The sequence below is a fragment of the Gymnoscopelus braueri genome, assembly GCF_963280865.1.
Source record: "Gymnoscopelus braueri genome assembly, chromosome: 19".
NCBI lineage: Eukaryota > Metazoa > Chordata > Actinopteri > Myctophiformes > Myctophidae > Gymnoscopelus > Gymnoscopelus braueri.
Window position 1 is genome coordinate 38,603,084 of NC_137621.1, and position 14,226 is coordinate 38,617,309.

The following is a 14,226-nucleotide window of genomic DNA, read 5'->3' on the forward strand; positions in this document are numbered from 1 at the left end:
TTAACACTTGCCACCTGTACAGACCACCTTCGGCAGCCGGCCTCTTCCAATTGGGACCAGAGACAAGGTCATAGCTACACGGTACTGAGTTTGACATTTGAGGATGATGCACGAAAGAAGAAGAAGAAGAAGAAGGACTATTTGAACACACTGCAAGTGTCATGCAAAATGTTAATTAATTCCTATATGAATAGGAAATCGCTGTCCTTACCGTGCTGAGAGAATGATTTCCATCAGTACACCAGTCTGTCCCATCAGTCTGAGAAAAACAAGAAAAGAAGAAATGACAGTAGGGCAGAAAAAGGAATTGGAGAGAGAGAGAGAGAGAGAGGGAGAGAGAGAGAGAGAGGGGGGGAGAGAGAGAGAGAGAGAGAGAGAGAGAGAGAGAGAGAGAGAGAGAGAGAGAGAGAGAGAGAGAGAGAGAGAGAGATTTGGTTGTAATAGTGTTTAATATTTATTGGAAGAATGTAAAGGAATGTTAGGCAGCAGACTGGATTACCATAAACTGTTTGGTCCTGACTCGCATGCATGCATGCGCACGGGCACATACACACACACACACACACACACACACACACACACACACACACACACACACACACACACACACACACACACACACAAACACATACACACACACGTACGCACACACACACACAAATGCAAGTGAAAAGACATACACAGACACACAAACGCTTTGCACCCTTGCAAAGACGCAGACACGTGCACACGCACTAGCACACACACAATACACAAAGTGCATCATTCTTACATGCACGCACACACGCACTTAATGCAAGTGAAAAGACATACAGTACACAGACACACAATCACTTTGCACCCCTGCAAAGACACATGCACACGCACAATAGCAAAAGTACTTTTTATACACACACACGCACACAAACACACACACTTGCAAGCGATGCAAGCGAAAAGACATACACAGACACAAATATTTTGCAACGTTACAAAGACACATGTACATGCATAAGTACATGGTCACACACACACACACACACACACACACACACACACACACACACACACACACACACACACACACACACACACACACACACTCTCTCACATTGCTCACATCTGTGTGTTGGTGAAGTACACTATAGATGAATTTGTGTGTCTGTGTTTGTCTTTTTGCTTGCATAAGTGTGTACGTGAGTGCGTGCGTGTGACGTGTTGCGTGCGTGCTTGGCTTGTGCAATAGTTGCTGTGTGTGTTACTTTGTATGTGCAACAGTGGGTGTTATATTGTGCAGTGTGTGTTGTGTTTAATAGTGGTTAATTTAGAAATGTAATATCAATTTTTTTTATTGTAATGATGTACATTAATGTAACCCTCTTTTCCCCCATCTAATTTCTCTCTCTTTTTTTTATTTCCCCTTTCTCTTGACCTCCATTCTCTCTCTTTCTCTCACTCTATCTCGCTCTCTTTCTCTCTCTCTCTCTCTACCTCTCAGTCTCTCTGTCTAGAGGTCAGAGGTCGTCGTAGAGGTGTTTCGTCTGTTCTCAGACTCTGTCAGAAACTTCTTGAACAAAGTCAGGTGAGTGAAGACATTTAAAAACCACTTGAACCCCAGCATCCGTATTACATTAGCCAAAAATAGGCGATTTACAAGCTCACAACGCGTCACGTTGTGTAGAAGAAAAAACGGTCCAAGTACACTGTTGTAACAGTTGTTACAACAGTAAACATGTCTTATCCGACATTATCTATCCTCCTACCGATGTCCTACATTATCTGAGCTACCGATGTCCTACATATTATGTCCTACGAATGTCCACATTACAGTAGATATCCTACATTAGCTGATGAATAACTTGTATATCGCTGCTGTCAGGCAGAAACCATGTACAATAACAAAAAAAAATCTATTCTCTGCTATTTTTTAAAACAATATTAAATGAAAGTGAAAGTGGTTAAAAGTGGTCTGTGGGCTTTATACATATTAAACCAATGAAAAGTCTAAGAGCTGGTGATTAAATAATTACTACATTGGATCCATTGGAAGGTGACCATAATGTGTTCAGTGTGTTCATAAGTGTTCTCCCTCTGATAGGTGGGTCCCCTGGCGGAGGTGGGTCCTGAGGCGGAGCGCCAGCGCCATTCGCTCCAGCTGCTGTCAATCAACCTGGAGAGGAGGTGGGAGGCCATCGTGATGCAAGCCCTCCAATGGCAGAACAGACTGAAGAGAGAGATGGGAGACCAACAGGTAGGGATGGAGACTGGTTCTATAATAATAATAATTATTATTATTCTATTCTATTCTATTCTATTCTATTCTATTCTATTCTATTCTATTCTATTCTATTCTATTCTATTTTATTTTATTTTATTTTATTTTATTTTTCTTCTAAATATTTAACCGCTTATACAGCTTTTATTTCCGTCTACACCAAACCTCTTTGCCAAAACTACTTTTGTCTAATCCCCCCAGAAATTTGGATGCTGGGATTCAAGTGGTTAATATCTGAAAGGTGTTTTTTCCCCCTTTCTACTACCTTCATCCCTGGATTGATAAAGGTTTACAAAATAGTAACAAGCCTCTATTCTGGGAGTCGGTTCAAACCTTGCTTCTCCGTCTTCTGATGTTGAGATATTGTAAGCGGATGTCGTTAGCATTTCTTAGCCGCGCTAACAGCGGCGCGGGGCCGCGTGTGATTTTTCTGCAAAATTGGTTTTTGGCCCTAATGGCTTGCACTAGCGATGAGAACAGCTTCAAGTAGCAATATCTCAGCGAGCTAAACATAGAGGCAAATAGTTGTTGTTTTTTGGATGGATTGAGAAGTCTACCACTTCCTGAGAAATAACGTGCAGAGTGCAAAAACATCAGTATCCTATACCTTCCTCATGCAACTATATAATTACACATGCATAGAGTTGTGGAGCAGAAATAGCTGCGTGTTGCGGTTTAGACATTATGGCTGTCAATTGTACAATTTCACTGCATGTACAGGTTTCCAACAAGCCACAAGCCGCTATTTTGGACTGCTAAAGCCTGATTTATACGCTGGTGTTGCATGCCGCAAATAGCCGATCTACAAGCTCGATCTACAAGCTCACAACGCGCCACGTTCGTGGCGGGTTGTGAGCTTGTAGATCTGCTATTTCCCGAGCACGACACCGGCACGCGACTGAGCATAACTGAGGCTTAAGTGAACCGTGCAGTGGCGTGAAGCGTATTTCAAGGATTCTGGATTATGTTTATATACGCAGCGGCTCGGTTTCACATATGGTTTTCAGAACCTAATTTAGGGCCCTGCTCAGGAGGTGGTACTTACTGTACCCCTGAGGTCTGGCAACCCACCATTCAGAACTTATACTAAAAAATTTATACTTATTATAATAATTTATATCAATAAGAGACATGACGGAATTCTCATCAGCTATCAGTTTAGTAACTTGCTTACATGCTGGGGTGTTCGCGCATACACACACATACGGACGCACGTCATTTGTTATTTGTTATACAATATTTATTAAAAAGAAAAACACAGACAAACTTAACCACTTTCACCCAAAGATTCCAAAAAATAACAGATCAAGCTCAAGCTTTGTGTGACACTCTAGTAAGACAAAGTAGGGCCTTCATTTACCAAAACAAAACAAAACATTTAGATACAAGTTTTCCGCCCGACAGCAACGGTATGTGTGTTTAGCCCTCCGGTGCGTCTCGGCACCACAAATCATCCTCTCTCTATTACCTGTGTCTTTTCCCAGACGAGGGAAGCGAGGGGGGACAGGGATCTAACAGACGGTTAAGATAATACCGCGGCAACGCGTGTCACCAGCAACGACAGGGATGTCTCTGAAGTGTGTTTAGCAGAGAGGCGGCGCGCATATTGAGTTTCATTGATGTTGCTACTGATAACGGCGTCGGTTTACATGCTGGAATGCGACTGAATTCATTTGGTTTTGGTTCTTTTCTTTGGTTCTCTGAGTCGTCCCCGATTCATTGATTGTAGTCGGGACTTTGAAGTTACTCGAGTGGACGACGATGCTTGTTGTGAGCAGTGGTGGAAAAAGTACATTTTTGTAAAAAAAAGTAAAATACCATCATGTAGAAATACTCTGTTACAAGTAAAAGTCTGGAATAACAAAAGTACAAAAGTATTGGCATCAAAAAGTACCAAAAGTAGAAGTACTCATTATGCAGAATGTCCCATTTCAAGTTTTCAAAATGTTTACAAATCTTTTGAAAATAGCAGATCTACAAGCTCACAATGCGTCGCACCGTGACGCATTGTGAGCTTGTAGATCTGCTATTTTCAAATAGACTAAATATAGAGCATTAGTCGTTAATGTATGTTTTGTAATAATAATCTACAAAGTAGGCCTAACTAGTATCAGTACAGTACTTGAGTACAGTACTTGTACTTGAGTAAATCTGTGTCCCTGTGTGTGCTGAACGACTCTTCAGCTGGTACGATAAAAAACGGCATTCAAGGTCATTTCTTGTCCATGAGGGAAATTGGACTTGGGCTTCCAACCCCTGCCGCACTGGGACCCCTTACAGGTCCATTTGATTCCATTAGTACACTCTCAAAGCTATTGGGGTCCATGAAATAAAATAAAATAAAGTTTGAGAACCACTGCAACCGAGAACCAGTAGTTGTCTGACCTGGTGTCGCACAGGATAATCTTACCGCTGTACCTTTTGCAAACTGTTAGTAAAGTATTCAATCACTCAATCAATCAAAGGACCAGAGTTAACAACCGGTTAAATATGATCAATTAAGGTATCTATCTAACTCCGTCCGTCCGTCGCACCAGGGTTAAGAACCGTTTAACAGTGGTGTAAAGTAACTAAGTACATTTACTCAACTACTGTACTTAAGTACAATTTTGAGGTACTTTTACTTTACTGGAGTAGTTCCAATTGTCTATACGGCTACTTCTACTCTACTCTACTAAATATTGTACTTTTATTCCACTACAATTATTTGAAAACCTAGTTACTAGTTAACAAAGGGATTCTACTATTGCGCCTCAGCCTTAAACGGCCAGTCCGGTGCGTCACAAGGGTAGAGACAATAGATACATAAGGGAAGAACGCTGGAGCAGCACAGACTATTTAAGCCTTTTATTTATGCAGTGCAAGTAACAAGAATGACTGACGTTTCGGTATTTCGACCTTCCTCAGAGTCATGAGTCAACTAGTTACTAGTTACTTTGCAGATATAAATTATTACATTATAAAACATACTATTACATTATTAACCACTTATGCGCTGTTATATACCTAGGCTATTTGAAAATAGCTGATCTACAAGCTCACAACGCGTCGCATCGCGACGCGTTGTGAGCTTGTAAATCTGCTATTTTCAAACATTTTAGTACTTTTACTTTTGGTACTTTAAGTGCATTTTGATACAATACATTTTGAATTCCGGACTTTTACTTGTAACTGAGTACTTTTACATTGCAGTATTGATACTTTGACTTAAGTAAAACATTTGAGTACTGTCGAGGAATTTTCCATGCCAACCCTCTATAGAAGTAAGATCTGTCCAGGTTGACGTGAACTAACATCTGATTATTTTTTTTTGAACATCTTGTGTAAACAGTCTACCTTTGTTTATGGTTCCTACGTGACTTTTGCCATGAGTACTGATTGCATTTTGTGACATGCATTACTGCGGTACAGAGTTAAGACCTGAGAACTCGAGCATGAGGAGACACCCATTACTAATGTGTTAGTTAGGACCTAAAGCCAGGAGGGCTATCCATGACAAGGGTCATGACCTGTTGTTGTTGTTGTGACCAACCATGGCGTCATTGCTAGAATCTCCTCTGGCTCTGAACTGGCATGTATACAGAGATGCTCTTTTTCTTATATTTTGTTATAACACAGTATCTATATCAGGGGTCTTCAACAGGGGGTCCGGGACCCCTAGGGGGTCCTCAGAGTTACTACAGGGGGGCCGCCAAATCTTTGTGTGATAGGATATTTATTTTTTTCATTAACCACTTGACTTGAACCCTATAGAATCCCTATTCTTATAGGAGAACTTTAGGCAACAATAGCAGATCTACAAGCTCACAACGCCTCGCGCTGCGAGGCGTTGTGAGCTTGTAAATCGTCTATTTTTGGCAAAGAGGTATAGGTGTAGAGGGAAAAAAGAGCAGATCAAGTAAAAAACAAAAAAAGTTTTATCTGAAACAATTTTATACAATATAGTGGGGGTCCCTGCTTCATTTCTCTCTCAGCTAGGGGGTCCTTGGTCTGAAAACGTTGAAGACCCCTGATCTATATGTTTTTGTATCTCATTGTTTCATGTGTGCCTGAAAGTAACATCATGATCTCACAATGGACTGTCTGTGTGGGCCTCAGCAGGCCTGCGGGCTCTGCTCAAGGCCACCTGGGAATTGACTCCACATTAGTAATGGGTGTCTCCTCATGCAGAGTTCTCAGGTCTTAACTCTGCACCTTAGTAATGCATGTCACAAAAGGCAATCAGTACTCACGGCAAAAGTCACGTAGGAACCATAAACAAAGGTAGACTGTTTACACAAGATGTTCAAACTAAAAAATCAGACGCAGATCGGCTACTTTTGGTGAAGAGATTTGGTGTGTAGACGGAAGTAAAGTTGTAACTTATGTCCGGTTCTCTCAGGCTAGAGGGGTTTAAGTGGATAACTAGCTGTAGCCTGCACTGTGTACACACATCGTCCACCTGTGTGTGTGATCAGCCACATAAGCCAACGCTCTCCAATGTGACTGCTCAGCAAGCCATGAAGGGATAGAACCCGTAAACGACTATAAACGTTAAGTGAAATATATTGGTGGAGAGACACACTCACACAGAGGGTTGAGAGAGAGAGAGAGAGACACACAGAGAGAGAGGGAGAGAGAGAGAGAGAGAGAGAGAGAGGTAGAGCTAAGTGATTGATGCAGTAGGGAATAGTAGAGTGACTAAGGGCGGTGTGGTTTAACCCATTAAAACCGTGAACGCATCTGTGTAACCACTTTAACCATTATTTTATACTTTGGCTTTTCAAAAATAGCAGATCTACAAGCTCATAGCGCGGCACAGCTTGTAGATCTGCTATTTTTGTCATTTTATCATTTTTATTTGATTTTTTTTAAACCGAACATTTTCAACTCAAATCTTTGCTTCTGGGGGACCCTGGAACAACACATTTTGAGATGGGGGTCCGCGACCAAATACATTTAATTTTGGGGGTCCTTCACATGAAAAAAGTTTGAGAACCACTGATTATAGCAACGCACGTTGTTTGAGTTTAAAATGTTCGCTTACAAAAATATATATTATAAGATTTGCATTAAATGTCATGATTTTTCAAAGAATAGCAGATCTACAAGCTCATAGCTCGGCACTCGGTGCCGCGCTATGAGCTTGTAAATCTGCTATTTTTTTTTAATAGCCCAACTAAATCTAAAAAATGACACACGGATGCGTTCCCGGCCTGAACGGGTTAAGTGCTCCATGAAGTGGAAGGCAGTGTGAGAGGCTGTAGTGGTCTGAGGCTCTCATGGATGGATGATGCTGATGAATATATCTGTACTGGGAGAGATGATGGGAGCGGTGGGAGGGGAGAGGAGGCTACAGAAACAGGATGGAGGCTTTTTTGGCCAAGGGGGAGGGAGGTTTATTTGGCGAGTGAGTGTTGCAAATACAGTGCAGGGATTGTTGATGCCGGGTGGAAACCTTGTATGTCCAAAACTATTCCTTTTTTAAATTATTATCTTAAAAACATTTTAAAATGGGGAAAATAGCCGATCTACAAGCTCACAACGTGTCGCGATGCGACACGTTGTGAGCTTGTAGATCGGCTATTTTCCACTACTTTAGTGCGACGCTCTTGTATGATGAAGTAGGGCTCAAATATGGAGATACAAGGTTGCTGCCTGACAGCAAAGATTATACTTTACACATACTGTATGCAAGCAGGTGCATGCATGCATGGACTTGCGTGTGTGTGTGTGTGTGTGTGTGTGTGTGTGTGTGTGTGTGTGTGTGTGTGTGTGTGTGTGTGTGTGTGTGTGTGTGTGTGTGTGTGTGTGTGTGTGTGTGTGCGTGTGTGTTTGTCTACGGATGTGCATGCGTGCACGCATAGGGAGAGAGAAGAGAGAGAGAGAGAGAGAGGGATGTTCCCTCAGTGAAGGTACAGGTAATACTGTAATTGATGTATGCTGATGTGTTAAGAGCCCTAGGAGAGGAGAGGAGGAGAGGGGGGAGGGGAGAGGAGGAGAGGGTGGAGGTAGGGCTGGGCAATTAACCGAAAATACATACAAAAAACTATATTTAGAACCAATAACTGACTTAATCTTGCTCACGTAAGTTAATAGATGAATTGAGAAGCAGGTGTTTAAAAAGCATATGTAATAATATCATTTCTTATATGTCAATATATTCGTCACGAAGAAATTCTAACTAAATCGATTGGTCTCATTTACCACTTAACCTTGTATTATGCTTTGTTGTACAATGGTGGCGTACATAGTGAAAAAAAGATCTACAAGCTCTCAACTCGTGGCATCGCAATCGAGGCAAAGGTTTGAAATAATTGTGACATTAAGTCATATCACTTTTATCACACATTTCACTGATCCACTGTTTTTATAGACTTTATTAAATGTCTTAGACTTTTATTAGCCTTTTCTTAGTGTTTTTCCTTGGGAGAGGAGGTGTAGAATAGGGTCGAGAAAGAGAGTGAAGGAAAAGGGAGGGGAGGAGAAAATGAGAGAGAAAGAAAGTGACATGGGTGAGGTGGAAGGGAGGGAGAGGAAAGGGGAGAAGGACGGTGTTTGATTAACCAGAGAGGAGGAAGGATAGAGGAGGAAATAGAAATGAGAAAGTTCCAACTCTAAAACCTCCAGAGGGAAGCTTTCAACACGCACGCACGCACGCACGCACGCACGCACGCACGCACGCACGCACGCACGCACGCACGCACGCACGCACGCACGCACGCACGCACGCACGCACGCACGCACGCACGCACGCACACACACACACACACACACACACACACACACACACACACACACACACACACACACACACACACACACACACACACACACACACACACACACACACACACACACACACATATTATGTATGTGTGTGTGTCATTACCATGAAAAGTGTCAGACGCGCAAAATCAATCGCACCCATTGTTTACACACTGGAGGCGTCAACCGGACGAATCCAAACCTGTTGTGGCGTCTTCAGAGCACCGCTCTATTTAGGCGCGACGACGTTCGGCACATACCACAAAAACACATTGAGTACCCAACAGGTTCAAGTTCAAGAGCGCTTTGCCGGGGGTCAGAGAGCATGCGTGGCAGGGAGACAGAGGAAGAGAGAATAGAGCAGAGCAGAGCCATGCACTGAAAGGACAGTTCAATAACAGAGAGATCACGCTACTTGATACAATGCAATATTTATTAAAATAAATTGTACAGTTATGGCGATTAGACTCCATTTGCAAATTTAATAGAGCAGAGTAGGAATAGGAGAGAAAGCCCCCATGGAGTCTAGACGCTGGTGGTGGCGTTGCAGAAGAACGACCTCCCTTGGCTCTTGGACACTGGACAGCACGAGTGGAGCTGGGGATGGAGGTGGGTTGCTTGGTCGCTGACTGGGGAGAGAGTGACATGTCAGAGACAGCAGTACTTGACAAACGGAGCCTGATCGCCGATTGGCTGGCTGCCGATAGGGAGTAGCACCCGATTGGGTGGAGGCGCTCACGTGAATTTGTGAATGGAAAGGTTTTGACAGCGTGGGAACAGGAGTGACGTAGCTTATGGGAGGCGCTACGGACAAGAGCGTTAGATCTTCTTTATTGAATTTGCGCTTAGAGCTACATTTCAATAACAGAGAGATCACGCTACTTGATACAATGCAATATTTATTAAAATAAATTGTACAGTTATGGCGATTAGACTCCATTTGCAAATTTAATAGAGCAGAGTAGGAATAGGAGAGAAAGCCCCAAAACAAGGAGAGTTAGGTTTAAGGGGAAAACACCGTGAAGACAGAAACGAACAGCGAGTGATGGGCTAGAGAAGCCCAGACATGAGATGACACTTAGCGAGGAAATGAGCGTGGCCGGAGCCCGCCACGGCAGAAGCCAGGGAAAATTTAGCCAGCAATGGAAGGCTAAGGAGATGCGTGGCCACCGCGGCCTTTAGAACGACAAGAGAGTCAGTGCGAGCCGGCAAGAAGTCAGCGCGGTTAGCTGTTTTCTTCTTTCAGCTCGATTGGCCACCGCGGCCTTTAGAACGACAAGAGAGTCAGTGCGAGCCGGCAAGAAGTCAGCGCGGCTAGCTGTTTTCTTCTTTCAGCTCGATTGGCAGTTTGCTTGAGAAGTCAGCGCGGCTAGCTGTTTTCTTCTCTCAGAAGTCAGCGCTTCTCTTAGCTCGATTGCCTGATTGCTCGAGAAGTCAGCGCGGTTAGCTGTTTTCTTCTCTCGCAGTCAGCGCAATTGGCTGCCGGCACAGCGGCCGTTTGCAAGTCAATTGAAGTCAGCGCGATTAGCTGTTTTCTTCTCTTGAAGTCAGCACGTTTGACTGCAGTCAGCACGTTTGACGGCTTGCACATGAAGCCGTGTTGGCAGCATGACGCCGCGGTTGGCGATTTGAAATTAGAGGTGAAAGAGAAATTAGAGGGCCATCGCGGCTCATAGACTGACCCATTTTGTCAGGTGAAATTTAGCCAGTACTGGAAGGCTAAAGCTACTAGAAATAGCATAGACTGCTTTTACGCCAAATACGATGTAGTCGCCAAGGAGGCTTAAGTTACTAGAAGGCAAGAAGTAACGACTAGACAGCAGGATGCGAGATTAGCAACGACATGAGCCACCACCAGCTATATGTAGAGAAACAATGCACTTACCGATGGAGATCAGGGCATGAATGCTTTTTGAGCAGAGAGAATAACGGCCGCGTCTGGTCGGATATAGGACGCATATGCCGATGATGACCAACGCCCCAGCTGCTGGAGAGAAGCTGTGGAGATCCCTTGACTGACAGCAGAAGTGGCAGCACCTATCCTAAACGAATGCCCTGAATAAAACTGAGGAGAGAGCCCACATTTGAGAAGCACTAACCTTAATTGGGTGATGAACCAAGCCTTAGATAGGGGCTTGTTCTCGGGCGTTAGGAAGAGGGGGGCTGACTGGAGGGAAGGACCCCTGAGATTGAGATATTTCAGCATGGAAGCAAAGGGGCAAAACGGAGAGTGGAGGCGAGCTATGATTACAGAGCAAGCGCCTTTTGCCTTAGAATGTTTGAGGTTTAGCATGAAATAATCGGGATGGAAAACTAAATCAGAAAGACAAACATCCTTATCGGGGTCAAAGGAAAGGCTCTGCGAGGTAAATTCCCCGCTTCTTAAGAACCCGTAAAAGGCGAGGAGAAAGGCGCTCTCTAGGAGAGCGCCCGTGTAAGGGGTGAAGGTGCCGGACCTCAGCGCAGTGATCATAGTATGGAGAATGGAAAATGTAATGGGACGTCTATTATCAGAGACAGGAGTGGACGACTTGGCAATGCCTTTCAAAATTAGCTTTATTGAGGGATGTGCAAACAAGCTAGGGAAGGAAGGATCATGGCACCTAGCATTAAATTGCACCCCGGCGACTAAGCCGCGAATGTAAGAGGGGTTCAAATGTTTCACGTCCTTACAAAAACAAATAAAAGCACAAACAGTTGAAATCTGAATAGGAAAAAGAGGAACGCTAACAGAATGGCAAAAGAAAGTAAACGTTTTCCAGGCGAAATCATAGGAGGCAATAGTGCTATCAGCTAACCCTTTCCTCATGTAGAGCCTTGCAGACTCGAGCAGCTCGCCTAGGAGAGAACCAGTGCTGCGTAAGGGGGAACAGGAGTTGGGGTTGGAGAGGCACCCGGGCATAGCCTGCGGAAGACCTGAAATTTAAAGCGAGAGAGGGAGTCAGCTATTAGATTCGAGCGACCGGGAACGTGGCGCGCTGAGATTATGAAATTAGACATAACGGAGAGCCAAGTGAGGCGCCGCATGAACATCATGATATCTGGAGAGTCAGAACGCCCTTTGTTGATGATGCTCACTACGGCTTCGTTGTCGCAGAACACGGTAATGCGTTTGCGCTGCCATTGCGAGCCCCAGGCTGAACAAGCAACGACGACGGGGTAAATTTCAAAAAGCGCGGAGGAGGGCGAGAGGTCGCCGAATTGGGGAGGCCACTCGCTTGAAAACCACTGGCCTGAATAAAACCCCCCAAAACCCACGGATGGTGCCGCGTCCGTGAAAAAAGTCATGGAGTCGGATGACTGCGCCATGTCGTCATAGAAAAAAGAGACCCCATTCCAATTGATGAGCAGTTCGGACCAAAAACGCAGGTCGGACCGGCAGCCATCATTTAGGGACACTAGGTCGAAAAGGTTAGGCACCGATGAGGCCAGGACCAGTAGTCTGGAAATGAACGACCGGCCTTGAGGGATGACGCGCATGGCGAAGTTCAGATGCCCGAGCAGGGACAATAGCTGGCGTTTTGTAATTGAAACGCTGGAAGAGTGGGAATGGGAAATTTCGCGAATGCGGAGCAGCTTTTCCTCTGGCAGGGACGCCTTCATGGCGCGGCTATCCAGCGTGATGCCGAGAAACTCAATGGTAGTTACAGGGCCGAGCGTTTTCTCCTCTGACAGGGGAATGCCGAGGGAAGAAAAGGCAGATTTTAGTTTGGCCAAGGAAGAACCTGAAGGGTCCTCGGGTGGGTCGACGAGTAAAAAATCATCGAGAAGGTGCACTAGGGAGGGCAGGCGAATTCGATTCAGCATGATCCAGCAGAGAGCCTCTGAGACCAGATTAAAAATGGCTGGGCTACTCCTGCAGCCGAACGTCAGCCTCACGGCAAAATAAAATTTTCCCTCCCATTTGATGCCGAACAAATGCCACTGGGAAGGGTGGATGGGCACTATTTTAAAAGCGTCGGTTATGTCTGCTTTTGAGAGCCATGCGCCTTGGCCGGCTAGTTTAATTAGCCTGATGGCGTTATCGACTGATGCGTAATGCAGGGAGAAGGGTTCTAACGGGATCAGGCTATTAATGCTCGCCACTGGGCCTGAGCGGGGAGCGGACAGATCGAAAATTAGCCTTTTCTTACCGGAATATTTTCTTGTGGCGATGCCGACGGGGCTGGCGCGAAATAGGGGGAAAGGAGAATTGCCGAAGGGCCCGATTAAATACCCCTTTTTGACTTCTTTCGCGAGCAGTTGCGAGACGATTTCAGGCTCTCTGAGAGCCGATTGCAGATTCTTACAGACGTGCGACTCGCTCACGTCTGAAAGGACACCTACTCTAAACCCCTGCGACAAGCCAGAAAGCAAATGATTAACAAAAACAGTGTCTTGATGCTCAGCCAGCTCGCAGGCCAGCGAGCTGACGTTTATTGGAGTTGAGGGGTGGACCTGCAGCAGATCATGAAACCATCCTACTCCTTTTTCCGGGGCGGGCGGGGATGGGAGGGCATGTAGGGGCACACGGACTTGGGATGCGCTTCTCCGCACGCGCTGCAGATGTGGAGAAAAGTGCAATTTGGGTATGAGCACACGCCGAGGTTGAAATTGTTACAGACGGGCGGCCTGACATTATTCGAGCGCACCTGACGTCCGCCTTTGGCGTGACTGGGCCCCGCGAACGCGGGCGGCCGTGGAGCGTCGGCAGGCTGTAGTGCCTTGGCTGCGTAGGGCATGAGCGGCACTCTGGGGCAAAGCGGGGCTGAGTGGCCGGCGTCGCCGCAAGTCACGCACGAAAGCGACGGTTGGCCCCCGGTTATCAGCACCAGTAGCTCGGTATCGAGGATGGACCAGTCGATGATTGTGTTGAACTGGGAGATGTAGAGGGCGGACTTGCTGGAGAGCGCCCTATGGTACTGGTAGAAGATGTTTCTCCCGTACTTTAGATTCAGATCCCCAATTAAAGCTAGATAGGAGTCGAGCTCTTTCCTTCTATCGGGATACACGGCGCACATGACGTCTCGATAGATGCCGAACGCCACTAAGAATTCCCCGATAGATAAATCCCTTGCCAGCCGGGGGTCGGTGGCTTTTAGGACGGCGGCAAAATGTTCGCCTTTGGCTATTCGTCTATCGCACTCTGGAGAGGGCAGCAAGATACTTATGAGATTAATGTCCTTGCCTTGAATGATTTTGAATCTTAGGCGGGGGGCCATGTTGGAGGACTGCGGAAGATAGGC

General features: G+C 45.3%; 1 protein-coding gene across 1 annotated transcript in view; it reads left to right on the forward strand.

Moving 5' to 3' along the window:
- Positions 1 to 283: 283 nt before the first annotated feature.
- The window catches only part of LOC308074794 (A-kinase anchor protein 6-like), a gene marked incomplete at its 5' end in the record, with an annotated part of 33,406 nt that continues 19,463 nt past the window's right edge, over positions 284 to 14,226 (forward strand). Inside the window, 3 exons of the mRNA XM_080414294.1 lie at positions 284 to 289; positions 1,478 to 1,561; positions 2,078 to 2,230. Coding sequence (XP_080270420.1) covers positions 284 to 289; positions 1,478 to 1,561; positions 2,078 to 2,230 — 243 coding nt within the window. The remainder of the gene's footprint in view (positions 290 to 1,477; positions 1,562 to 2,077; positions 2,231 to 14,226) is intronic.